The sequence below is a fragment of the Triturus cristatus genome, chromosome 5_2 (assembly GCF_964204655.1).
Source record: "Triturus cristatus chromosome 5_2, aTriCri1.1, whole genome shotgun sequence".
Classification (NCBI taxonomy): domain Eukaryota; kingdom Metazoa; phylum Chordata; class Amphibia; order Caudata; family Salamandridae; genus Triturus; species Triturus cristatus.
In genome coordinates this window covers 396,222,378-396,248,371 of record NC_140588.1, presented here as the reverse complement: position 1 = coordinate 396,248,371, position 25,994 = coordinate 396,222,378, and the positions used below count along the sequence as shown (strand labels likewise).

Sequence of the window (25,994 nt, the reverse complement as noted above, 5' to 3'; positions counted from 1 at the left end):
TTTTTGTTTTGGGTGTTGAGGGGTGGGCAGTATGGAAGCAGTTGATGTTAACGCACGCTCTCTGCAGGTGTGGACTTTATTTGGCAATTAAACTATACAGTTCTTCATCACAACTCTGTCATTACTTAATACAAAGTGCTTGTACTGTGACCCTTGTCCTTTGAAGAGGTAGAGCCAGTAACACTAAAAAAGTGTTACATTGCAAAAAGTACGCAATGGTAGAGTGGTGATTATGCAACAGTCCATTGTATTGCTCTGTTTTCTAACATATGGCCTCAGCAGTAACTCATGCACTGCAAACAGCCTCTAAACGGCATTTTTTTTTACATATAATTACCGACTCACAAAGTCAGCTGGTCATCTTTCAGTGCTTTGTGTCTGCTAGAGCAGATGCAAATTATTGAAAGCTTTCCATGTAAGAGGCAAGGAAGGATAGCTTGAAAGAGATTTGCCTTCAGCATGCCCTTGTGATAGATTGAGAGTTGTAGGGAATCACAATGTTGATAATGCAGGGGGGAGCTGAGAAACTTACCTGGACAGCCTGCATAACTCCGGTCCACGCCATTGCTGCTACTGCCACCGCCAAGAGTCAAACGGTGCCAGAGTCAGCGTCGCCGCCCCGGGACTCCATCTCCCGGCAGCACTAGCGGCGGCGCGCTCATTGAACGCAGCGCCAGCGCCAGGAGGGGCACATAAGAACAGCTGAGGGCGGCAGAGCGGGGGGGAGCTGAGAAACTTACCTGGACAGCCTGCATAACTCCGGTCCACGCCATTGCTGCTACCGCCACCGCCAAGAGTCAAATGGTGCCAGAGTCAGCGTCGCCGCCCCGGGACTCCATCTCCCGGCAGCACTAGCGGCGGCGCGCTCATTGAACGCAGCGCCAGCGCCTGGAGGCGCACATAAGAACAGCTGAGGGCCGCGTCGCGGGACGCGCGCGGGACGTGCCGGGCGAAGCCCGGGACAAGGGCGGGACCGTCTGTGGCCGTCCGAGGCCGGAGGAGGCTGGGCTGGGCCACCCCCCTAATAACTACTACTTATTGTAAGTACCCGTATCATACCTCTCCATTATAAGCACCTGTCATAAATGGCTGCTAGAAGGGGCGCGAAAGCCACACCCATAGGGATGGTAGCTGGGACATTGGATCAATTTATAACGAGGGCATCATCGGTGTTGGAGCACGAAATTGAAATGACGCAACGCCGTCTGTCCCAAGACCCGGTCTTCTTAAGAAGATCTTCTCTGGGCCCTGCTGCTCATGTAAGCTCACCTGTCTCCATACAACCAAATCTAGCTATTGCGGATCTTCCATCTAACTCATATAATATTGGGTCTAGCACAGGTGCCCAGGTTGATGGCCTAACGCAACCATCATGTGAACAGCCCATTAATTTAACTGCGGCCCAAATTGAATTGAGTTTAAACAATGCTAAGGAGTTAAGACCCAAGGAGGGAGCTATTCCAAAGAAGAGGAAGGCTGATACCTCGTCACGGGGTAGAAAACCAAAACAACCTAAACCCATCACTAAACTGCCACCCCGGACTACGGTACTTTTGGAGTCTTGCTCCCCTGAGACCACAATAGATTGCCCTGCTGAGAATGGCAGTCTATCCGCAAATTTATGCTCCCTGGATTTACATTTATTGGTGGGAAAACTGAGTCTGGCTTTATCCTCTCTTATTCAGCCTGTGGAGCAAAAGTTGCAATATTTAGATGACAGACTTGGGAAAAGGGAGGCTTTGCTTGTGGAAAATATGGGCCTTAGGAAAGACTTTCTTGCCATTCAAGCTCAAGTTAAAGCCCTAGCCCTATCAACCAACGTCCCATACCTACAACACAAGTTACCACACACCACTGCAAAGGATCAACCTTCAATGCCTACCACACTGGGATTGACTTTGGGCCCATCTACTATTGGCCCAAAAAATAGCTCCAATCCCGTGGATAAGGTACATCCCTCCCAACCCCTGCAATTGGTAAATTCTGCAAATTCTGCTATTTCAGGGAAGGAGTATGCTGCAGGAAATATCATCTCCCAAGACTTACCATGCATCAATCTACCGCCGGATTGCGCCCCATATGTTGCCATTTTAGCGGAGGTCCCAGAGCTCCCGAGTAATAAAACAGAATCATATGAGGAACTTAGAAATAAGACCATGCATTGGTTGAACATTCATAGACCCTTACCTAGATCTATTTATAGCAAAATCTTGTTTGTTAGAAGGGTGAGGTGGGTGGGTTGTAGATCTAAAAATGCGGGAGGGGATTGTGTTATTATCAATCTTGAGGACCATAGGGCAGTTGACCACATATGCAGTTGGCAACAGTCAAGTTCTAATACAATGATTAAACCATGGAGGTTAGACCATTTTTATTCAACAGATTATGTTTATTCTCCTCCCGACTACGGGAGGTTTGATTTGAGGTCACAGCAAGAGGACCCTTGGCACCATGTACCTAGAAGTAGGGGTGGTCAACCTAGGGGGGAACAGATGGGAGTCCCGCTAAGCAATCGTTACAGCCTGCTCGACCAAGTAGATTGACTCCCTGTGTCGCCTAGCCGTTCTCTGCCCTACCAAACTAATGCTTTTAAAAAGGATGAAGTTTTGAGGATCTCTAGGAAGAAGCATCTGGAGGTGGCAAAAGCCGCAACTAAACCCATACCATTTATAGAGGTTGGACTGATGGTTAAGGAGAATCTCCCCACAATAGATGGGGAGTTAGGGGTTGACTTATCCACCTCTATGATTGCTAATTGTACATTGGTGCCACAATCCCAGTCTGCCAGTGCACATGCAGATTTACATTTAGTTGGTTCTGGGACTCACGGCTTCGCCGGGTCCCGCCATGAGGGTAGTCTGGGAATTGAACAGCCAAAAACAAAAGGGTCCTTAAAAATGTTATCTTGGAACATAGCGGGCCTTGTATCTAATCTAGATATTCCGGACTGGTGCACTTTTGTGGATTCCCATGGGATTTGTTTATTTCAGGAAACATGGGCAATAGGTCCCACCCATAGAGTTGGGTATGTAACTTTTGCGGAACCCGCAGTAAAAGGTGCAAGAGGCAGACCGTCAGGGGGGCTGTGTATTTGGATAGGCATCCACCTTGGATTCACGCTGAAAAGACTAGAGACAAACAGCCCTGATCTCACGTGCATCCTGATGTCTCATAAAAGAACACCCAAGCTGGCCTTGATTAATATCTATTCGCGGCCAGTAAAACCTGGTGGAATATCTGACACCTTGGATTTGTTATCTGCCCTACTGCACACATTGGGGGGTGACGTAGTGTTGTTGATTGGAGGTGACCTCAACTGTCACTTTGAACCATTGCATGGGGTCCCCACAATCACCAAGGCCGAAGATGAAATATGGTCTGTCTAACCCCCAATCGCCTATCCCGCAAAAAATTGGTCAGTCCTAGTCCTTCAACTGACCTCCCTTACCTATACATTCTCCCTCAGAGCCTGCAATGGTCACTTTAAGAGTGACACCCCTGCTCAATACACCTATAACGGCATGGGGCATACATCAGTGATAGACTACTTCTTGGTGAGCCTGACATCCTGGTCAAAAATCCTAGATTTTACCGTTTGTCGGCGCACCGAAAGTGATCACAATCCTTTGATAATCGAGATGGATTTTCAACTAACCTGTGGGGACAGTGCTATAACCAGTTCCCCTAGTTGCGATCTAAGACTAGAGCAAGGTGGGAGAAGAATTCGATGGGCAGCCGCGAAATCTTCTACTGAAACAATGTCAAATCTATATAGAAATGTAATCCCCCTGCTCGAAAAGGCAAATTCTGCCACTAGCGATTCTTTTATCATTGATATGTCTGCAATCACTGATATTCATAGTGAAATGGTCACCCTATTAAAGGATACCTTTTATAAAGCAGGTTCTGTTAAATCTAAACCATGTCTTGGTAACAACCCATGGTTCAATAGAGGATGTAGGGACGCAAAATCTGCACTATTACTGGCTATAAGCCAAGGTAATAGACAGTGCATTATTCAGGCTAGACAAGTATACAAGAAATTGCTAAATAGTGCAAAATCTGAATGGGAGGCTGACCGTTGGGCAGCCATTTCATCTGCCCTTGTGGCAAAGGATTCGAGGTCCTTCTGGAACCTTGTCCACACTGGGAATTCAGAAGGAAGATCTGCAATCATTCCAAATATATCTGAGGTAGCTTGGTCCATTTATTTTAAAGACCTTTACTCTCTCTTTCCTTCTTGCACTAGTGAAGCTCCTCAGAGTCCCTTGGCTCCGAATCCTACATGGACAGTGCAATTATTCACACTGGAGGAAGTAAAGTTGGCTATACTTAGGATCCAGCCCAATAAAGCACCGGGTCTTGATCGAATCCCCGGTGATTTATACAGAGACGAACCAACAGTTTGGGGCCCCTATCTTCTGGTTCTATTTAATGCAATATTGCAGGGGTTACCTTTGCCTAGTACTTGGCTTGGGGCGGAGATTATGCCAATATATAAGAAGGGCTCTCCACTCCAACCCTCTAATTACAGGCCGATTAGCCTTATTGATGTTACACAAAAAATCTATGCCAGGGTACTGTTACAACGCTTGGAGACCTGGTCTAGTGATAACAACATTTTGACGCCGCTCCAGGCGGGATTCAGGGCGAAAACTTGAACAATTGACCAACTATTCCGGTTACAAGTGATATACTGGAAGCACGTGACCCTGGAAGGGGGCAGTCTTTATCTTACATTCGTCGATTTAAAATCTGCTTTTGACATGGTGGATAGGAAACAACTATGGTCCATTCTATTAACAATGGGGGTTCCACCTTATCTATGCCACCAGCTCAAAACTTTACACGTTGGTACCTTTGCGAGAGTACGCTTTGGTAAACAAGGCCAGCTAACTGGAGCCTTCCCGATTGAGAAAGGTGTCAGGCAGGGCTGTGTCCTTGCTCCGACTTTATTTTCTCTTTTTCTCAACGGGCTTATCGAAGATCTCTTAGCCAAAAATGATATAGACTCCCCCAAATTGGGTGCCCGTAGATTTCCCGCCTTAATGTTTGCGGATGACACGCTTTTGCTCTCAAAATCTCCAATGGGGATGCAGCGCGTGTTAGATCAATTCTCCAATTTTTGTACCAAAAGAAATCTGGTGGTTAACATAAATAAGACTAAGTACATGGTTTTTAACGCAAATACTGTTAACTGTCCCCACCCAATGACGGATGGCAGACCCCTTGAAAGGGTCCCAACCTTTGAATATTTGGGTTTGACTCTAAACGACAAAATGGGTTGGGGTCCACAAGTGGTTAAGGCCAATTTAAGACTAACCCAAGCAGCAGGGGGAATCCTTTAAGTACAGAAGAACTGTACCCTTAAAATAATTAGTGCCCCGCTTGAAATTTTTAAAGTGCAAGCTAGGGCTTCATCTCTCTATGGGGCAGAACTCTGGGGACACACACCAGTAAGTAACCTATCTATAACTGAAAACAACTTTCTAAGACAACTACTGGACTTGCCAAAAAGCACTCCTTTAGTCCCGCTAAGATTTGATTTAAATGTTTGCCCAATTGCAGACGCTATTGCCGTTCGACCATTACTCTTTTGAAAGCGTCTTTGGAGCACTCCTGAGCTGGTGAACTATAAGGAGGAGCTTAAAGTTGTCATGGCTTCAATTGGTTCTGGTAGGATTCCTTGGCTAGCATTCGTTAAACAGTCACTTATATTGACTGGTTTTGAGGAACTCTGGTTTAACCCTGAAGTCTCCTGCCCAGTTATCTCTAAGAAAACCATGATAAGTGCTGTTAAAGAAACTAACTTAAGGAATCTGTTCCGCTCAGTAAAATCCTCAAGCTTAACTGATATTTTTTTGGATGTAAAGTCCTTTTATAGCTTTGAGTTTGCAATTGATTTAATTCAACCAACATTAGCAAAGAAGCTTTATTTACAATTTAGATACGGCACATTGCCTTTTTTTCACAATATTGATAGGTGGAAAGGGAGAGCGGTACGCCCCTGCCCCGGTTGCCACAAAGAGGATGAAACCCCGGTTCATGTTATCCTATTCTGTCCAGCTTACGCTCACATTAGGAAGAAATGGATAATTCAGTTATGTAAGAACTTGGGCATAAGACAATATTTGGCCTTTTTTAGGATACTAAAAACAGACACTGATCCAGTAATTGTCTTCGCAGTAGCTAAATATCTACATTCAATGTGGATAGCACGAAGGAACTTGATTAATAATGTTGTTTTAACTTAAGAGCAAGTAAAATGAACTCTGAGAGAGCAGAAATATTTTTTTTTTTTTTTTTTTTTATTGGAATAATACTGCTATGTCAATTTTTAGATTTTGGAACTATTTAAATTTTTAAAGGAACAAATGTCTAACAACCATGTAACAATCTGAGACTATATGTATGAAATGGATTGCTCGATTTGCTGTTTTGTGTTTTTTTTATGTGCTTTTATGGTAAATTTAACCGCAGTAAAGCCTAAATGAATGAATGATAATGCAGGATGCAAGTTGGGATTTACAATATCACTTTGGTACAATGACATTTTCATTCAGCGTCGTACTTTGCCCAACAATTTCTAACGTATGCATTTCAAACATGGTGACAAGTTGCATACTTTTATCTAGAAACAACACAAAATATTTAATCGCTATCTTTCTTTGTTTAGCCAACACTTTCAATATTTTATAGGGCCTTTATTTATTTTTCTCTGCCTCAGTGCATTTGTTCTTGTGTTGGGATCGAACTTCTTTTTTTGTGTCATAATTTTTATTTGGAACAGTACCATACAGCATATGCACAGTGCTGAACAAAGAGTGTATAAACAATAAGTAATACAATGGAAGTTGTTAGGGAGGGGGGAAGGAGAGGGTACAGGGAAGAGGTATGTGACATATAGGACTGATAAAACCAATATTCCCAGTTTTGAGTATCCCCCTAGGTATCAAGTGTCAAAGAGCCATCGGACAAGAGACACACTTAGAGATGGGGAAGGAGTTGGGGTCCAGACAGCCAGTCGCTATAGGGGAGGGAGGGGTGCATCCTTAACCAGGTGGTGTGGACAACAGTATCGGGGGGCACTTACTGGAGAAGGGGTAGAACCTCGTGGTATCGGGCCAGTGTGTTCCATAGCCCACCGTCGAGAGAGGAAGGATGAGTTCCCCACAAGAATGCATAAAGGGTGGTGGCATTTGCGGCGGTGGTTCCCCAAATTGTGGGGGTCCACATACCTACGTGTCCGGGAGAAGTGGAGGGGAGGGGGCTGTGGGGAAGAGTCGGTATGAGGGAAGGGGGACATGGTGGAGGGAATCAGGGTAATGGGGGTGGCCAGGCAGTAGGTGGGGGGATGTGGGTGTCGAGGCCGGGGCACCCCAGGGCCTCCCAAGGGTACATCAAGATCATACATCTTTTAACTAATATTTGCTAACTTTTTCAGATGCATTTAAAGAAATGTTTTTGGGACAGTGCACATGGCTACATTTCTTTGCTTATACAACCCTCCTTTTTTTCATTGGGCTTTTCTTTAACTTTCCCTATCTGTACATGTTTGTTCATGTACTTTCACTTATCTTTCTTGTGTGTCCAACAATTTAGAACATCTAAGCTTGTCCTGTGCTTTTAAGCCATGTATCTTCTAACTTTTACCTAACCTTAGTGCTGTTTAAAGAACACATTTTACGACTTTTTTATCGTTGCCACACAGGAATACATTTATCGTAGCACACACTGGTACATTACTTTGTTTCTTACATACTTTAAGTATTGTATTGGGCATTTAATTAGCTTTCCCGGCCTGCACACATATGTTTGTGTACTTGTGTTAATATTTGATGTTTGTCCAATATTTTCTTACATATGAGCTTTTCCGGCATGCACGGCTACATTTCTTTGTTGATCAGAGACTTTTAGTATTTCATTGGCCTCACAAAAAATTCAGACTTTCAGTAACTTATATTGTACAACTATTCATCAAGCTACAACTTACAACAAAAAAAATTATCATTAATCACATAGGCGAAACCTAATGCATTTACCAATACTTGTTTTAGTTTGCGATACGACAGAAGGATATCAACCTGTGCAACTAAGGGAAATGTTTTTAATTGGGTTGGAGATCTATGTTTGGCTGGCAGTAGCCCTGCAAAGAACGGTCTAATATATTTACATTTCTTACCATGCCAGGGAAATTTTGAAGTGCTCCCCCCATATGATGAGGTGGCACTTTTGTTGAAAGTGAGTGCTGGTTGTTCAGCTATGTCATGGCGGCTTTCAGGGCATTTTTTATGCACTTTGGAAACAAACCCAGGGGTTTGTTTCTGAAACACATAAGTCACTGCCAAGTCACACATTGAGTTGTATACTTGCACTTAGGGATCATTGATGATTTCCCTACCCAAAACAATGCAGACGTGCAGTGAAATGCCCACCTAAAAACAGATTGGCCCATCCGAAACTGTAAACCTGGCAGCACTATAGCAAATGGGTTGCCGGAATGGGTTTCTGATTGTGGATGCACACAACTGAAAACCACAAGTTCGATAGAATGGGACAGCTGCTGATTTCCAGTGGATGTTCAGATCTCATTAAATAGTGACAGTCCAGCTGGAGTTACTAGGCTACATTCCATCTGCACAAAAAACCTCAGACACTTTTTGTCAATATACTGTTCCAAATAGGAAAATCCATAAATTGGCATAAAATGTACTATCTCAAACATGTTGGTAGTGCATAAAAGTGAAAATCTTACTATTTGAAAGTGTTGTTTGGATCTCATTCAAATTTCCTCAGAGCCCCTCCATTGTTCACAGTTGGTTGGCCTTCTTGACACTTTAGCTTACTAGCCTCTTATTTGATTGCATGTGTGAGCTTTGCTTTTCTTTTGTTAGCCTGTCTTCCTCTTGAGCATGTAGGAATTACTCTGATTACTCTGATAGGTATTTGGTACTACTTTTTTCTTTTTAACTAAGCAATCTGATTTGATATGTGCATTTATAAAGCACACTAATGCCCAGGGGCGTCTGGGTGCTGATACCAGAGAGTCCAGCGATTTCCTGAAAGATAGCTGTGTAGGGCTATTCTTTATGTCGACTGGGAGCAAGTTCCTTGTCTTGATTGTCCCTAACAGAAAGCTTCTTCCGCCCAGCGAGCTTTCTTGAACCTAGGCATATAAGTGTACTATGTGCATTCCTTAGACTTCTGGAAGGAATGTACCAGTTTAGATCTTTCTTCAAGAATTGAGGACCAGTCTGTGCAGTGCTTTGAAAGCCAGGCATTGGGATTTAAACTTGATCCTCTTGTCCGCTGGAGCGTTCTTAGACGGTGGGAGACAGGCTGGGACTTAGAAATATCCAGCAGTAATCTAGCTGCCGCATTTTGAAGATGCTGCAACCTCTGTAGGTGCTGCGATTGGATACCCATGTACAAAGCGTTACCATAGTCCAGGCTAGACAAGGCTAATGCTGTAACCAGTGTTTTTAGAGAATCTGGTAGGACAAAAGGGCGAATTTTCCCGATGATTTTTAGGATGAAAGAAATGGTTGAGGTGAGGGTACTGATCTGATTTTTAAGTGTCAGTTTGTCATCAAAAATGAAACCTAGGTTTTTCACCTTTTGTACTGGAACTGGGACATCACCCAAGCTGAGCGGCCACCATCTAGGTGACCAAAAGGATGTGTCAGAACCTAACAGCAGAACCTCCGTCTTTCCACCGTTCAATTTTAGGCAGTTAGATGGCATCCACAGGTTTACCTGCGTCATGCAGCTATTAAAACGCTCGGCTTTCTCTTCAACGTTGCTTGAAACTAACACCACTAACTGGCTGTCGTCATCGTATGAGTGTGAGTGTTTATCTACTGGCTTCCTTGTGTGCTACCCTGCCCCTTCCCATCTCTGTGTTGCTCTCTCTCGCAGTGTGCTTCTCTGGCCCCCCACTGCTCTATCTCGCCATGTGAGTCTGCACACCCAACTCTGTGTTGCTCTGTCTTACTGTGTGTTGCTCTGCACCACATCCCCAGTATTTGTGTTGCTTTGTCTCACCATGTGCTTCTACGCAAACCCCACCACACTCATTACCCCATCTCAGGATTGCTCTGCCATCTGTATGCTTCTCTACCCCTCCAGTGTTGGTTCTGTCCCTCGTGTTGCTTCTCAGTCACTGTACTGCTCTGTCTTACTGTGTGCTTCTGCACTCACCCTGTCTCTGTGTTGCTCTGCCTCTTTGTGTCACTGTGTTTCCCTGTGTTGTTTTGTCTCGCTATGTGCCCCTCTCAAGTTGTTTCCATCTCCTGCGTTGTTCCCCCATTTTGCTTCCGTGCCCAACCCCAGCTTTGTATTTTTTTCCGATAAAAATAAAAATAACCAAATCATTCTGTAGGCACGCACATCCATGGTGTGCATGTGCACCTACAAACAGATGAGGCCATCTGCATCAATTTTTTGTTTGTTTTATTCTTAAACCTTGCAGCACAGCAAATGGGATTCTTTGCTGCATGACTAAAACTTATTTGCCAAGCCAGCAGGTCACAAAGGAAGACGTATTGGCTTTGCCAGTGCTTGCTTCCTAGTGTGGTATTACCATCATAATATGAAGGTCAGAGGGCAGTATTAGGGCTAACCTGCTGTGCCTGTGTTGCAAAACCTTCCAACCTCCTTTCGATGTGATGGAAAATTCGAGAGTAAAAATATTTTCGCACAATTTTAAATGTAAAATTGGGAGAAATTACCTTAATGGCTGTCTTCAGATTTAACACCTATGAGCCCGATTCCGATGTTAGGAAAGCCTTCTGGACGACTCTGGGGGGGGGGGGGGGGGGGGGTGGCTTTCCGAAGGACTCGGATCTGTCGACTCTGAGTGAGCGATTTCAATGTGTATGGACGACTTAGTACACGACTCGTGTGGAGTCCCATTGTCTTCAATGGGAGTCTGTGTTCAGAACACAAACACAGGCTCCCATTGGTAAAAGGCGGGGTCAGGGAAAACCGTGCACCCTGTTGTGGGCACCCCATGGTGCCTGCCACACTGTGCTGGTGTGAAAGAGGGGTCCCTTGGGTACCCCCACGGGCACCATCCGGAGGCCTCCGGATGTAGGGGGACCTGCTACAGGCCCCAAAAGTACAACTACGACAGCTGTTACATGTCGGATAGCTGTCAGAGTCGTGCATTGTAATCACTCGTTGAGAATACAATGCTATTGGGCTGTCCGAATCGGATCCGGATGACGTCACGATTCCGAACGACGTTGGGACCGAGTCAGACAGCCCGGACGCAATTAGAGCATTGTAATTGTTCATTTGGAAACTCGCCGAATCGTTTGGAAACATAGCTTCCGAAGCCGATTCGTTAAGTCTTGATGCCGAATCGAACCCTATGTTGGAAAAAGGGCTATACTTCCTCTGTGTGCTGTACGGCATACCGGTAAATTATGTTTTCAACGATAAAAAAAAAATCCAGGATAGAAAAATTATGATGAAAGAGACAGCAGTCGTTTCACAGAACCACTCACAAATAAATGGCTGTGCACTTGATGGCATTACGTATTTCCTGTACCTGTTTTTGATATGCTGAGGTGAGCCAAGACACTTAAAGCTTCCATTCACCATGATAGCGAGTCTTGAGCAGAGGGCCTCGCACTCTTCCATGCTGGATAATCAAAAGAAAAAAATACAGAAGTTAAAATATTATTGACCCTAACCCTAAGTTGTGCAAGGAGCAATTGGTCTTCACCTTGTTCGTTTCAAATCACCATGCATACAACAGGTCTTAGTGAAGCTGAAAGTGTGTGACTGGCACTTGGCATCACTCGTGATCAAACATGAATACACTCGTCTGTGGAAATTACACCATTTAACACGCATATTCGAACTGTGAAGTACATGCTTTTCATCGCCATGTGATAGATTTTACTTAAATACAATAGAGAGATTATCATACATTTCACAAAGTTTGTGTACAACAATGTACTGCATAATCGTGAAGAAAAGAGTAGCAGGTCGACGAAACGCCCTCCACTTTAAGCCTTTTCCAAAATGGAATTTATTGAGGGAGTGAGACTGGCACTCGTTTAGGGCAACCCCTCTACCCCGATTGAATTTGGAAAACATTTTGACCAAATGGTGCATGTTAAACTTTAATTCTTAAACAACAAATTCCAAAAAGGTAGCCTTGTAGCAGGTAGTTCTGTCTTGAGACTAATGAAATATTTTATATTTCACAAGGACTCCCAGCTGTGGATTCTCTTCCCAGGGATGTTGAATAAGTCACTCCTAAATAAGGTTTTGAAAAAATAGGGACTCATTGTTCAATTCAAATTCATTTTGTGAAATAAGGTGGCTAAAAACCTATATGTTTTACATGCAGTTGTGAAGGGGAACCGATGCACTCGAAACGGCTAATTCTTTTATTCATCCATCCATCCACCCAACCATCCATCCATCATCCCTTCTTTCTCTCCATCTTTTTTCCAATCATACATCCATTTCTTCTTTCCCCTTCTTCCTTTCTCTTCGTCCCTTCTTCCTTCTTTCCCTCCCTCCCTCCTTCCCCCTCCCTTCCTTCATTTCTTCCTTCCTTTCCTCATCCACCTACGCATCCTTCCTTCTCTCACCCTTTTTTCTCATCCTTCCATCCTTCTTCCCTTTTCTCCACCCCTCTTTGTCTTTTCCAACCACCCATCCATCTTTCCTTCTTCCCCCACCCATTCATTCATCTGTCCTTCACTCAATCCATTCTTGTTTGTATCCAACTTCCCATCCATCTATCCATCCATCCATCCATCCCTTTCCTCATTTTTCTTTTTACCCCCTCCTCTTCTGTGCATCTAACCACCAGCTCTATTAGTGGTATTTATGAGCATCTGTTTGAAGACCAGCATTTCGGATTACAGTCAGAGCAGAAATAAACAAAAAATCAATAACAATTTATTTTAAACACAACTTCCTTGTGTCATCCCCCAGCCCCCCCCCCCCCGCCCGCTTAAGTGGCCATTCATAATACCCTGGTCGTGAATAATGAAAGTGTATATACCACATACTGTTTACATACAGCCTAGGAACAATCATATCTAATAAATCGATATTACAAAACCAGGTTTTTTAAGTTATGTTTGAAACACTCTAGGAAATGAATTATTTGAGGATTCCAAACACAATCTTGGTGTTCTCTTTTCCTAACAAAAGCACCACAACAGGGCAATGAAGAGAAGGTGAGTCAAGCAGTTCAACAAGGTTTGTAAAATGGGACCATTGTTCACTTCATCTCCCCAGATGTAGGAGAAACATGTAAAATATCTGATATATCATCAGATAATGTTTACACTTATGAGGAACCCAAAACACAAAGTCACTGTTTGGAAATGCATTACTCATGGATGCACAAGAGAACAAAGCAGAGAGAAATATAATAACAATAAGTTAACCACTATATTTTGAGGGTCCTGCAAACTAGCAACAGGAACATTGACTTGATATTGGAAAAGCTACATGAGAAAGATGAAGGTCTGGTATCCTGCTTCCGCTTGAACTCAAAGCTCTGGAAGTTGTTTTCAAGGGGGCAGAGATGCTGGCTTCTTAAAGTACACAAGGAAATTTAGGGCACGAGGGCACCTTGGAGAAAGGAATCAGCAATCTGTGTGAGACTGGACTTTTAACTGTGGACCCTGACGAAGCCAGGGAGGAGAATCCTGACTTTCGTTGGACCCCTGGCTTCAATCTCACAGATTCCCTTATAAATGTGGCTGATGTCCTGTTCACCGTATTACGAGTGCATTATACGCGATGCTGGTGAATGACAAGTATATTGTAAGATGTGTATTTTGTGTCAAAAATATCATCACTAAAAAAATTTTGTGAAGTAGAAAATCTAAGGTAAGAACGCTACTTTTATATATAACATCGTTTTTAAGAATATTGTTGTATTTAATATTATTTAATATTTAATATAGTTGTAATAAAAAAGAATAAATATATGTGAGTTAGCATATTTAATGCCAGTATTAGTAGTAGTATAATTATTATAATTTCTTTAAATATTTGTATTTTAGTAGTGGGTTGCTGGGTTTGTAGTGGAATAGGGTGAGCAGTTATTTAAGTTATATTTATTAAATTAATATTTATGTTATTTAAATGTTTAATTGATAAGTTATTGGGTGCTTGTTTAAATGGATTATTTATTAGGTATATTATTCGTTTAATTTGGATTGTGTATTAATTGATTGATCAATGTATTAATTTATGTAGTATTTTAATTTTAATATTGTTCTAGATATTATTTTTCTAGGTGTGTTTGTCTTTTTGGGTCATGGGGGAGAAGTGAATTGTACTTAAATTAATTTAAATACTTAATTTATTTGCTAATATATATGTATTTTTATTTAAATTTAAATTTTCTTTTTATTTCTATAATATAAGATTAAGCATGCCGGGTGTGGCATATGCCAACCTCTGATTATCATGACTGTTGACAACCCAAGACATCTGGCAGCCCTCTCGGACATACACTGCCTTCTTTGGCATTTTGTTCACTTACTTGCTATAATGGTGTCCATCTGTGGTGTACTCATGGTCACGCGTGGCATACTAGCAGCATGGCAGCCTTTACCAAGCACCATTGAAACAACAATGTCTCTGGTATCATGGTGGTCATACCTTGCCTAATGGTAGACTTGGATATCATATTGGGATTCTTTGGCATAATGGTTCCCATATGTATTAGACTGTTGACACGCTTAGCATACTGGTGCCCCCATGCATAATGGCTACATTAAAATAAAGTTAACCATGCTTAATACAATTTTGTTATTCTTGACACAGCTGTGAAGCAGTATCTACCACTATGTGGCGATTAACTAAAAACACGGTAAGAGGATGTTTTTTGGACCAAAAGCGTATCTTCTATAAACGAACATCTTGTATTTTCTTTAGAGCACAGGTAACTTTTAATAAGGAATGAAATTTATATATATAAAAAATTTAAAAAAATGTTTTTCAAAAATCGACACATTTTGGGACAATATTGTTTGTTTTCCCAACATATATTGACATAGATTCATGACACACCAATACAGCAATCTGATATCGCAGTCACCAGGATTCATTATCTAAGGGATCTGTCTGCTCTATAAACCAGTGAAGTGCTTATAAACTGAGCAGTAGCTGTCGTGCTTATCTCATGAAAATCATGATATCCGTGTATATTTAAAGTGTTCATCCTGCCTCTTAGAACTACATTTTTAATTGTAACACTTGAATGGGAATCACATCCTAGGTTGTGGTTACTTCCAATTTAGCCGGAATTCTTGTATTCTGAAGTGAGGTGCGCCTGCGGTAGGAGGGGGCTGTGGTATTTTCAATTCTGAAAGTGCACATGATGACAGGAGTGTGATGGTGGGGCTGGCAACAATGTATCACAGGCAAGGGAAGCATGATAATGGATTCACAATTCAGAAGGGCGAGGTGCAAGTTCTGTGCAGGAACCATCACTGCGAGATGGGCAGGACATAGAGGGGCATATTTACAAGGGCCGTGCATCATACTTTCACCATGCAACCTGGTACATGCACAGCGCAAAGCTCCAAGTCATTTGTATGAAATCACTCAAAGCCACTTTGCGTGGCTTTGAATGGCTTCATGAATATGGAGTAATGCAACGCGGCGCAAATTGCTGCAATGCATTTCTCTGTGCAAGGGAGGCATTCCATGGGCGTTGCAGTGGTTCTGCTAGACCTGGATTTTTTTGCAGGTTTATCTCCAAACTTTTTGCCCTTTGCCTGCTATTTTACTGACCCTGCTTCTGTTGGTGTTAGGGCTCTGGGCACTTTACCACTGCTGATCAGTGATAAAGTGAATATGCTCTCTGTGTAAATTGTGACTATGATTGGTTATCCATGATTGGCATATTTGATTTACTGGTAAGTCCCTAGTAAAGTGCATTGTGTGTGCCCAGGGGCTGTAAATCAAATGCTACTAGTGGGCATTCAGCACTGGCTGTGCCATCCACATGAGTAGCCATGTAAATGTGTCTCAGAACTGTCAGTGCAGTGTCTGCATGCTCAGTTTTTAAACTGCCATGTCGGCCTGGCTAGTACATCCACTTGCCAGACCCTAACCTTCTCTTTTCGTACATGCAAGGCACTCCTAAAATAGGCCCAAGGCAGCCCTGTGGGCAGGGTACAGTGTATGTGGAAGGTAGAACATGTACTGGTGTGTTTTACATGTCCTGATAGTGAAATACTGTCCATTTTGTTTTTCACTATTGAAAGACTGTCTGTCCGATAGGTTAACATGGGAGCCGCTTTGTAACATCTTACATATGTACCTTTCCATTGGGACAAGATGGAGAAATTGAGTTTAGGCTCTCTGAACTCAGAATTTAATAACACACCTTTTACTGAATGTGGTTTTTAAGTTGTGTGTTTGAAAATGCCACCTTTAGAAAGCTGACATTTTCTTGCTTCACCATTCTGTATGCCTCTGCCTGTTTGTGTATTCACCGTCTGGGTTTGGAGTTACAGGAGCTGAGGAGGTGCATTCACTCTAGATGGCCACAAGGGGGGTTGGGCATGTGTCCTGCCTTTCCTGAGAGACTCATCACCAGGCTGAATAGACCTTTTTGCATTTAGAGTGGTGGGAGGAGTTTTCACTAGCACCTGAATAGGCTGTGCCTCCTTTGCACAATGCTGTCTCCACCCCCTGTGGTCAAGCTGGACCAGGAAGACCAGAACTGTTTTCTACTGAGCTCAGGGACTCTGAAACAAAGACTACAATAAGAAATAGTGGAATAGGTATTGGACCTAAAACTCCAGACTTTTAGATTACTTCTGGAATAAAGAGGAACCTCTGCCAAGGAGAAGAGCTGAAGACGTGCATGTGGGAGCACAGCCTCTTTGCTGTGTGTTGGCCTGCAGTTGCTGCTTCTGCCAAGGAGAGGGAAAAGACTGGACTTTGCTGTGTTCCTGCTTGTGCAGTCCCTCCAAGGGTGTGTGTATGCTTGCCTCCTGTCCTGAAGTTTCAGGGACACAAGCACTTCCCCTGCAGCATCCTTGAACTTCATTGCTGGGAGTTCTGGCCTGCCTTGTGCTGCCAAATCCAATTCTGGGCCCTAGGAGGTTGTTCTTGCTGCAAAGATCTACAGAGATTTGAAGAAACTTGCAAAATCAATGTTTCGCTCATCTATCGGCTGTTTCATTTGTCTCTACACTGCCGTGCATGAGAAAATCCTGATGCAGAGCCCCTTGCTGTTGAAGAAATCAATGCAGCACTTGCCCGTGGCCCGGAAAACCACTGCACGCCGAGTCCTTGGCATCCATCTCCAAAGCCCATGATCACCGGACCAACTCCAATGTAGGTCCTGCTATGGGGTTATAGAAGCAACACATCGTTGGACCGTGGTTGAAAAAAACGACACAGTGTTGACCTCCAGCGCATCTGGATTTCCACGCATTGCGCCTGGGTGCCAAATCTACACCCAGGCTGGGGTTGCAGAAGGAAACCGAAGCATCACCTCCCTGCACAATAAGAAACCGATGCATCGCCTCCTCTCCAGTGAGGAACAGATGCATCACCTCACCTACATGGCACTGAGGACCCGACACATCACCTCCCCTGGAGCAGGGAATCGATGCATCACCTTCCCTGTGCATAAGGAACTGACACATCACCTTCCCTGTGCTCATTTTGCCTGTGATTTGTGACACATCCCAAGATACTTTGGACAGAACTGTTTTTACCTTCTAAAAATCATATTTTGATATCTGTATTTTGTCGTTTTAGTCTTGTTTGGTTTGAATAAAGGTTCTTCATTTTTCTAAACTGGTGTGGGATCCATTTGTGGTGTTTTCACAGTGTTACTGTGAGTTATAAAAATACTTTACACATTGCCTCTGTAGTTTAGCCTGACTGCTGTGTGCAAAGCTACCAATGGGTGAGCACACGCAAGCTTAGGTGTTTACTTTTCTCATCCTGACTGGACAGGGTGTTTACCACTGCCAACTAGAGACCCCCAATTGTCACAGGGTCATACAGTGCATCACCACTACCGACCAAACCACCAAACCCTTAGAACATCTCAGTTTCAAGCTCCCACACAGACAACAAAACCATTAGAGGCACCTCTGCATACCGACACCCAGGCCCGTATCCCTGCTTCTGCAACATGATCACAGACTTCATTATGCGCCTAGCTGTAGACTCCAAGGACTACGTCTTCCCCGGCAACTTAAATTTACACATCGATGACCCTGACAGGAACTACACAGCACACCTCCGCAACAATATGGGCACCCTTGGATTGACCTAGATCATCCACAACCTTACACACACCACAGGACACATGCTTTTCCCCATTTTCACCTCCAGCTACTGCGTCAGATACAGCCACATCACAGAGCTCACATGGGCCGATTATTCCAACATCCACTTCAGCATCTCCAGCCCCTGCACGGCCATTCTCAAGATGACCACGGAGGTGGAACAAAATCTCAGAGGTCAGCTGGATGGACACTCATCCCCTCCAACCCTGCCACCACCACCAACCTTGAACAGGGAGTGGAGAACTTCAACGCCAGAATCACCAATTGCGCCGACAACATCATCCCCATTAAAAGTTAACATCCAGAGAAATTCCTCCAAGAAGGCCAGCTGATACACCCAGGAACTCAGAACAGTGAAACAAGACAGAAAATAGCTGGAACGGAGATGGCACGTGGTCGCCCTCCCCTTTAAAATACATAAGGCTCTGGGGTCTCCATGGAGTAATCAATCAAACAGTGCATGTAAAGCATAGCTTATAACCCTTGAGGGTATCCAGGCACTGGGTTGCTGGGTATAGTCGAAGAACCAGGTCTTGAGTCTCTTCCTGAAGTCAGTCAGTGAGGATGATGTTCGGAGGGGGTGGGGGATGGTGTTCCAGGATCTGGAGGTGAGGTGGGAGAAGGAGCACCTACCACTGTGGCTACCACGGAATGTGCTGGGTCTGTGCAAGGGCGAGGGAGGTGGAGTGGAGGATTCTGTATGGTTGGTGGAAGTTCAGGCAGTGCTTCAAGCATGCAGGTCCTTGGTTGTGGAGGGATGTGTAGGCCTGTGGCAGTACCTTTAATTGACATCTTTACTGGACAGGGAGCTAGTGGAGGTTTCTCAGGTGGTGGGAGGTGTGGGACCATTTCGACAAGTTGGAGATCAGTCTGGCAGCTGAGTTCTGCATTGTCTGGAGCCTTCTCATGAGTTAGGTGGTGGTTCGCTCATTCAGTGGGTTGCTGTGGTCCAGCCAGCTGGTGATTAGGGCTTTGTGTGACTGTTTTGCTCATGTTGATGGGGAGGCATTTGAAGATTCTTCGGAGTAAGCACTGAGTGTGAAAGTAGGTGGTGGAGACTGAGTAGATCTTTCATTTCATGATGAGTTTGCTGTCCAGGATGATACCAAGGTTGTGGGCATGGTCTTTTGGTGTGGAAGTGTGTCTGAGTTTGGCGAGCCACCAGGTTTCGTTCCAGAGGGAGGTGTGGTTGCCAAATATAAACACTTCATTCTTGTCAGTGTTGAGCTTCAGACAATTGTCATTCATCCAGTCTGCCACATTCTTCATGCAGTTGTTGAAGTTGATCTTGGTGGTGGTGGGGTCTGCTCAGAGAGAAAGGATGAGCTGGGCACCACTGGCATAGGATATGATGTTTAGATCATGGGTTTTGACAATGTCAGCTAGAGGTGCAGTGTAAGTGTTGAAGAGAGTGGGGCTGAGGGATGAACCTTGAGGGATGCCGCAGATGGTGCTCATGTGTTCCAAGGTGAAGGGAGGTTGGTGGATTCTCTGCGTTTGTCCAGTGAGGGATGATGCTATCCTTCTGAGTGCATCTCCCTTGATTACGATCCGTTGCAGTCTCTGGAAGAGTGAGTGGAGCGATACGGTGTTGAAAGCTGTAGAGAGCTCAAGGAGGATCAGGGCCACAAATTCTTCCTTGTCGAGTAGGGCACAGACATCAACAGTGGAGGCGATGAGGGCGTCTCGGTGTTGTGGTTGGTGCAGAAGCCGGATTAGAAGGCATCTAGCAGGTTGTTCCGCTCCAGGTGTTTGTCAAGCTGCTGGTTGATGACCTTATCCAGGATTTTGGCAGGTGTAGTGTATAGAGAATAGTGTGCGGAAGACATTGTGATGCAAAATCGTTAACTAACTTAGGCAACATTAATGAGTGAAAATGCATGCAGAAAGCCCGTGTACCACATAGTGCTAGCAGAAAATCTTGTGGCGCTTGTTTTGCTATTTCTACTAAACAAAAGTAATGTGCTGCCAAGCTGCCTTATTTATGGTACCAGGCCACGTTGAGCTAGTGATGTCTGCTTTTCGACATTCCATAGACATAGCTATCTGCGAAGAAGCTCTGTTTATAGTACACTGGGGCAGCCAGGTGGATTGTGGAATAGACATACCATTGAGGATGTATTGACCCAGAGAGGGCCCGGGAGGATAATTGATGAGTACCAGAGAGAGCAAAGTTGTAAATACTGATAACAGCGCCGAACATGCGAGAAGGGAACTAAATGTGGTGTAAGCCCAAATGTAGTATATAAAAGGGAGTTGCCCTTGCCTCAGTGGAGTTCACAGATGGAGTCATGCAGAGCTGCTGTCAGCCCGAAGTAGCTGCTCCCCCAATTGTGCTGTTACCATAGAGGGTTTTAGAGAGGTTGGAACAGGCTTCCCGGCATTGTGGAAAGTTACATTCCAGGAGAAGATGAAAGGCCTAAACCTATTGCCCTATCCTGACATGTTAATTTCTTATTAGTGTGACTTTAATTAGCTGCATTGCAATTGATTTAAGACTGCATTTCATCGTCACTGTGGACGCATGGCACTGTACACATAGATACATATATTAGATGTGACCATTTTGCTATTGTTAGCTGAAAGGTTGTGTATGTTTCACCATCACTGCACCAGTATTGTACTGTCTACCATTGTTAGGTTATTTTCTCCTGCGCAATAGAATTAACCTTGGGATTTTGGTTTACTGCATTGTTACCTGTCCCGTATTTGCACCATTACATTATAAATGCACATGCAACTATTTATCTTAGTTATGTCGCAATGAGTGTGCTAGCATTATGCAGTATGCTCATATACAGTTCTGTGATTGTTTTGGCATCGTTAAGCTATTAAGTTAAGCACAAGGGGTGAAAGGCTAAACTTTCCTGTGCTGCTCACAGTTACAAAACTACTTTTGTGCTTTGACCCACTGCATTGTGAGTGATCTCTCTTTGTTTCTTTCTTGCTCTATTATTGTACCGATGTTGCATTTTAAATATATAAAACCATTCTGCCACTATACAACTATCATTGCTTTTACATGTATCCATTTTAATTCTTTAATTAAAAATTAAATTGTATCTACTATTTGTGTGAGTTGCTCGTTGCTGTGTGCCCTTAATGATTTGTACTTGATTGACGTTGCTTGAGTTGGTTGCCAGCTGCCAGACCAATGCAGCAGTGGAAGGGGAGCAGCGAGATGTGGTGGTAGTTCTGGAGTTCGCTCGGGTCAGCGGAGGGTTTCCTGAGGAGAGGTCTGACTTCTGCATGTTTTTATGCGCTGGAAAAGGTGGCTGTGGAGATGAATGTGTTAAAGATGGTGATAAGTTGGTGGCTTATCTCATTACTTCCTAGGTTGAAGAGGCGGTGGGGGCATGGGTCAGTGGGTGCTCCAGAGTGGATGGAGTTCATGATGGCTGTGGTGTTCGATGTGGTGAGCTGTTTTCATGCAGTGAGTTGCTGGACAGGGTAGGCTTCCATTGGGGCAAGGAGTTTGGGGAGCTCGGTGGGTTGGAGCTCGAAGTTTCTGTAGATGGTAGATATCATGTTGTGAAAGTGACCTGCTAGCGTGTTGCAGAGTTCCTTTGAAGGGGGAATTGTGTTCTTGGTGGCTGTTGGGCATGAGAATTCTCTGAAGAGTTCCTTGGTATGGTTGGCACATGCCTTGATGCGGTCTGCAAGGGTGTCCTTTTTTGCATCTTTGAATCGCTGGTGGTATTTGTTGATGGCTGACTTGAAGGTGGTTCTGTCTGTAGTGCCTCTACATTTTCTCTCCAGTTGCTCGCAGCTGTGATTCAATGTGATGAGTTCTGGTGTGTACCAGCTGGCTTGTTTGGTGGATCTGCGGGTTTTGGATGTTTTAATGGGGGCGACTAGGTCAGCGGCATTAGGGATCCAGGTGTTGAATTTCTGGACTGCTTGTTTCAGGTTAATTGTGGCATCAGGCTGGGTGGTGTTAAGGGTGTCCGGTATGGGTTTGTGTCACTTTGCTCCATCTAAGGAAAGAGGTGTTGGGGGGTTGGAGGAGGTGTGCGGTTATTCTGAGATGGTGAAGTGGACAATCGAGTGGTCAGTCCAGGTGAATTCTGTAGCTTGGCTCTATTTAACTCTATTGCTGGATGTGAAGATAGGGTTCAATATGTGTTGTGATCTGTGTGTGAGGTCTGTAACCAGCTGGGTGAGGCTGATGTTGTTCATTCCTTCCAGGAGGAAGGCAGAGTTAATGTCTGTGGGGTCATCCAGATGGAAGTTGAGGTCTCAGAGGAAGAGGTAGTGCTTGGATTTGATGGCAAGTGGGACAATGAAGTCTGTCATGGCTTCCTATAGGCCGGTGCATAGTCCTGGTGGTCTGTAGGCGAAAGTGCCTTTGATGGTTGTTTTGTCTTCGGTGTGTATTTGGAAATTGCGGTGTTCCATAATTGATGTGGTGTTGTCTTTCGTGATGTTGCAGTAGATTGTTTCTTTGTGGATGATGGCGATACCTCCTCTGTTATTTCAAGGTGTAGTCTCAGTGTGTCATCCTGTAGCCATTGGGCATTGCGGTGGCGATTTCGGGGTGGAGGAGGTGGTGAGCCAGGTCTCTATGGCATGTTTGCAGGGAGATCTCACATTGATCAGGTGGCATGGGAGTGGTTCAGGGGTGGTGTCAGTCAGAGGTGTGAGAGTGGTGTAGGTTTCTGAGGGTGGGTTGTCCAATTTTGCAGGTGAAGAGATAGCGGTGGCAGGTGAACAGTTCTGCTGTGAAACGCAGGGATGTGAGGCTGCACTTGCTGCAGTGTCCAGGGTCCAGACCAGGGCTTGGAGTTCTGTGGTGGAGTGCCTGTGGGTGTCCGGAAGGCTAGGGTTCCTGACTCTGGGCGCGGTTCAGGAGCAGATAGGTGCAGATCGGCTTGACTTTGGAATGCCCGCTGCGAGCATCAGCTGTGCAACCATGCCACGACCTCCATTAAGTAGGTCCTGGGATGGGGGAAGAGCACTGGGTGGCAGGAGGCGCGAGAGCGGTAAACGGCAGGAAAAGGAGCGAGGCGGTCCGAGATAGAGTTAGTTTAATCAGCACAAATAAATACAGCACTAATAAATCAGCACAAACTGGAAAAAAGTTGGTGACAATAATCCAGAACAACATGACCAAGTGTGTTCATGTCAATCTAAGACACAGAGCCAACAATCTGAGCTAGTAGTTACCAGGTGGGCAGTAGAGAGCTGCAAGGGGTTAAGGCAGCAGCATCAGGGAGACCTGTCGTGCCTAGCAACAAGGGAGCGTGTCTGAGACCTGCCCAACAGAGCCCCACTCCGGCTTCAATTAAGTAGGTTATGGGAGGGGAAGGAGTGGTGGATATTGGGAGCTGCAGTTCTGGTAAATGCGAGAAAAAGAGCGAGGCAGGAACAATTCCATGAAATGGCGTGTGAAAGTGTTAATTAAATCAGCAAAAATTAAAACAGCTCAACGGAATCAGCACAAACAAGCACAGACTGGACAAAAACTGGTGGCAACAACGCAACCAGCAGTGTATATGTCAATCTAAGACACAGTGCCGAAGATAAGAGGTTGCAGAGGCTCAGGGAGGGGGGCCAAGCTGACTCTCACCCCTTTTTTAAAAATGGCCTGTACCCCCTCCCTTTAATATATATGTTTTCACACAGGGGATGGGGTACCTGGGCCCGAAGGTCAACCCTATGCTGCACACGGTAAAGACTGTGGGTGGTGTGGGGTTGGCAGCCTGATGGGGGTTTGGCACAGGGCCTAGCGGCAGGCATGTGATCAACCCCCGGCTGCACATGGCCAAAGGCTGCCTGCGGGGAGTTGGAAGTAGGACCTGGCTGCAACACAGACCCTGTGGCTAACCCCACAACACTCACTAGCAAAGGACATGCACAGCATGGGGTTGTCTGCCTCCAGGTGACTGTCCACGGCCAACTCTAAGCTGCACATAATGAAAGTCTGTGTACAGCGAGATTGGCTGCCTGCAGGGGTGTCGGCTTCCTCCAGGTGGGTTGGCCAGAGTTACTAGCCACAGGCCAGGCCCTGTTGCCAACCCCCTGCTTTGCATGGTCGAAAGCCATGTACAGCGTGGGGTTGTCTGCCTGTGGGACCATCCCCCCATCATGCACAGCCTAAGGCCGTGGGCAAGGGAAAAGTTGTTTTTACATCTTGAAATAAAATATTCCTTTATGATAAAAAAAAACCTGACAAATTCGCAGAAAAAACAAAGTTTTAAGTAACGTTATAGTTAGGTGTGATAAAAGATTTGTTTTGGTTAAAAAAACAAACCCTTGTGAAATTCACTGAAAAAGCCAAAAGTTAACCTCTTCCGTGCTCATGACGTCTCCCGGTGCGGACGACGGCCGGGAGACGTCATGACCACGCCCGCGATCGGAATGGCAGCACTGCGGGAGCGCTGCGGCGGAATTTGCGCCGCAGCGAAGAGGTTAAAGTAACGTTAAAGTTTGGTGACTATGTCAGTGACATGATTAATGTTTTGAACTAACAGAAATTCACGTGTTATAGTTAGCAGAGCTAACTATAACTTATACCCCCACCATTCACTGATTATGTTCTCACATAGTACATCACTAATGACATGTTCTATGACATCACTGATCAGTGTGTTAGTTTGTTTTATAGTTTACATAGTGAACGGTAGTTACCACCCTCTTGGGCCATTAAAGGCCCAGGGAGGGGGACCATATGGCCACCCCCCTAAAAAAAACATTTTCCCTTGGGGATGGGGGTCACAGGTGCTGAATACAGCTCGGGCAGGTATGGCCCCACCCCACCATATTAATAAATCAGGCCCCAGGGTTTTGGGTCCCAGGACTGAATACAGCTCGGGGGGGGAACGTGCCCCCTGCCCTATTAAACAATGCCCGCCCCGTCCAAAATGGTATTCTTCTTTTTTCAACAATCAAGCAGGTGTCCCACTGGATTGCAGCACAAATTGCAGATTTTTTTTTATTTTAGCCCCAGAGAGGGGTGCTTCTGGGCACCCTCCATGAGACCTAGAAGGGCAGGGTATCACTATCCTGCCCCCTTATATAATTATTTTTCTTAAAGTTCAGGACAGGGGGGGACTAAGTCCCATAATCCTGCAATGGCAGCCACCAACATTATTCTAGTGTTGCTGGCAGCCAATCGGGGCACTTCTAACTCCCAGGAGAGAAAAGGCCCAAGGGCAAAAAGCTCTCTGGCCCAAATAAAATGCTCTATTTGTTAAAATCAGGCTTGAGGGACTCAGGGGAGAGTCACCTAAACCCAACCATTTGGATATACAAATATTTTTAAACTTTAATTTCTTAAAAATTGCATGACATATTTACACCAAATCACACAAAGCACAATTTGCGGAGCAAGATCTAGCTTCCTGCCAAATTTGGTGTAATTAAGCTTAACGGTTTTTGCAGTAGCGCTACTTCTTAAAGAAGTCTATGCAAAATGCATGGGTATTTCGTGTTTTGGGACCCCCCTTTCTTCTCGGCTCCCTCTTGACGGATCACCCCTAAACTTTCCATGCACAAACTAGGCAAAAAAAGAGCATTATTTTGGAAAGTTTTGTGGAAAGTTGTTAGCAAAACAAAATATTCATTTCCCATTGAAACTCTGACTTTACTATAATTACCCAGTTATATATATAGGGTCTTTATGATAATACATTTAATATATATTAAAACAAATCGAAATAATGTTAAATACATATTTTTGTT

The 25,994-nt window shown here is 44.6% G+C and overlaps 1 protein-coding gene across 1 annotated transcript in view; it reads right to left on the bottom strand.

The window, feature by feature from the left end:
- Positions 1–25,994, bottom strand: part of ABCA13 (ATP binding cassette subfamily A member 13) — a 2,655,493-nt gene that overhangs the window by 87,257 nt on the left and 2,542,242 nt on the right. Inside the window, exon 54 of the mRNA XM_085606362.1 lies at positions 11,555–11,647. Within this exon, the coding sequence (XP_085462488.1) occupies positions 11,555–11,647 (93 nt within the window). The remainder of the gene's footprint in view (positions 1–11,554; positions 11,648–25,994) is intronic.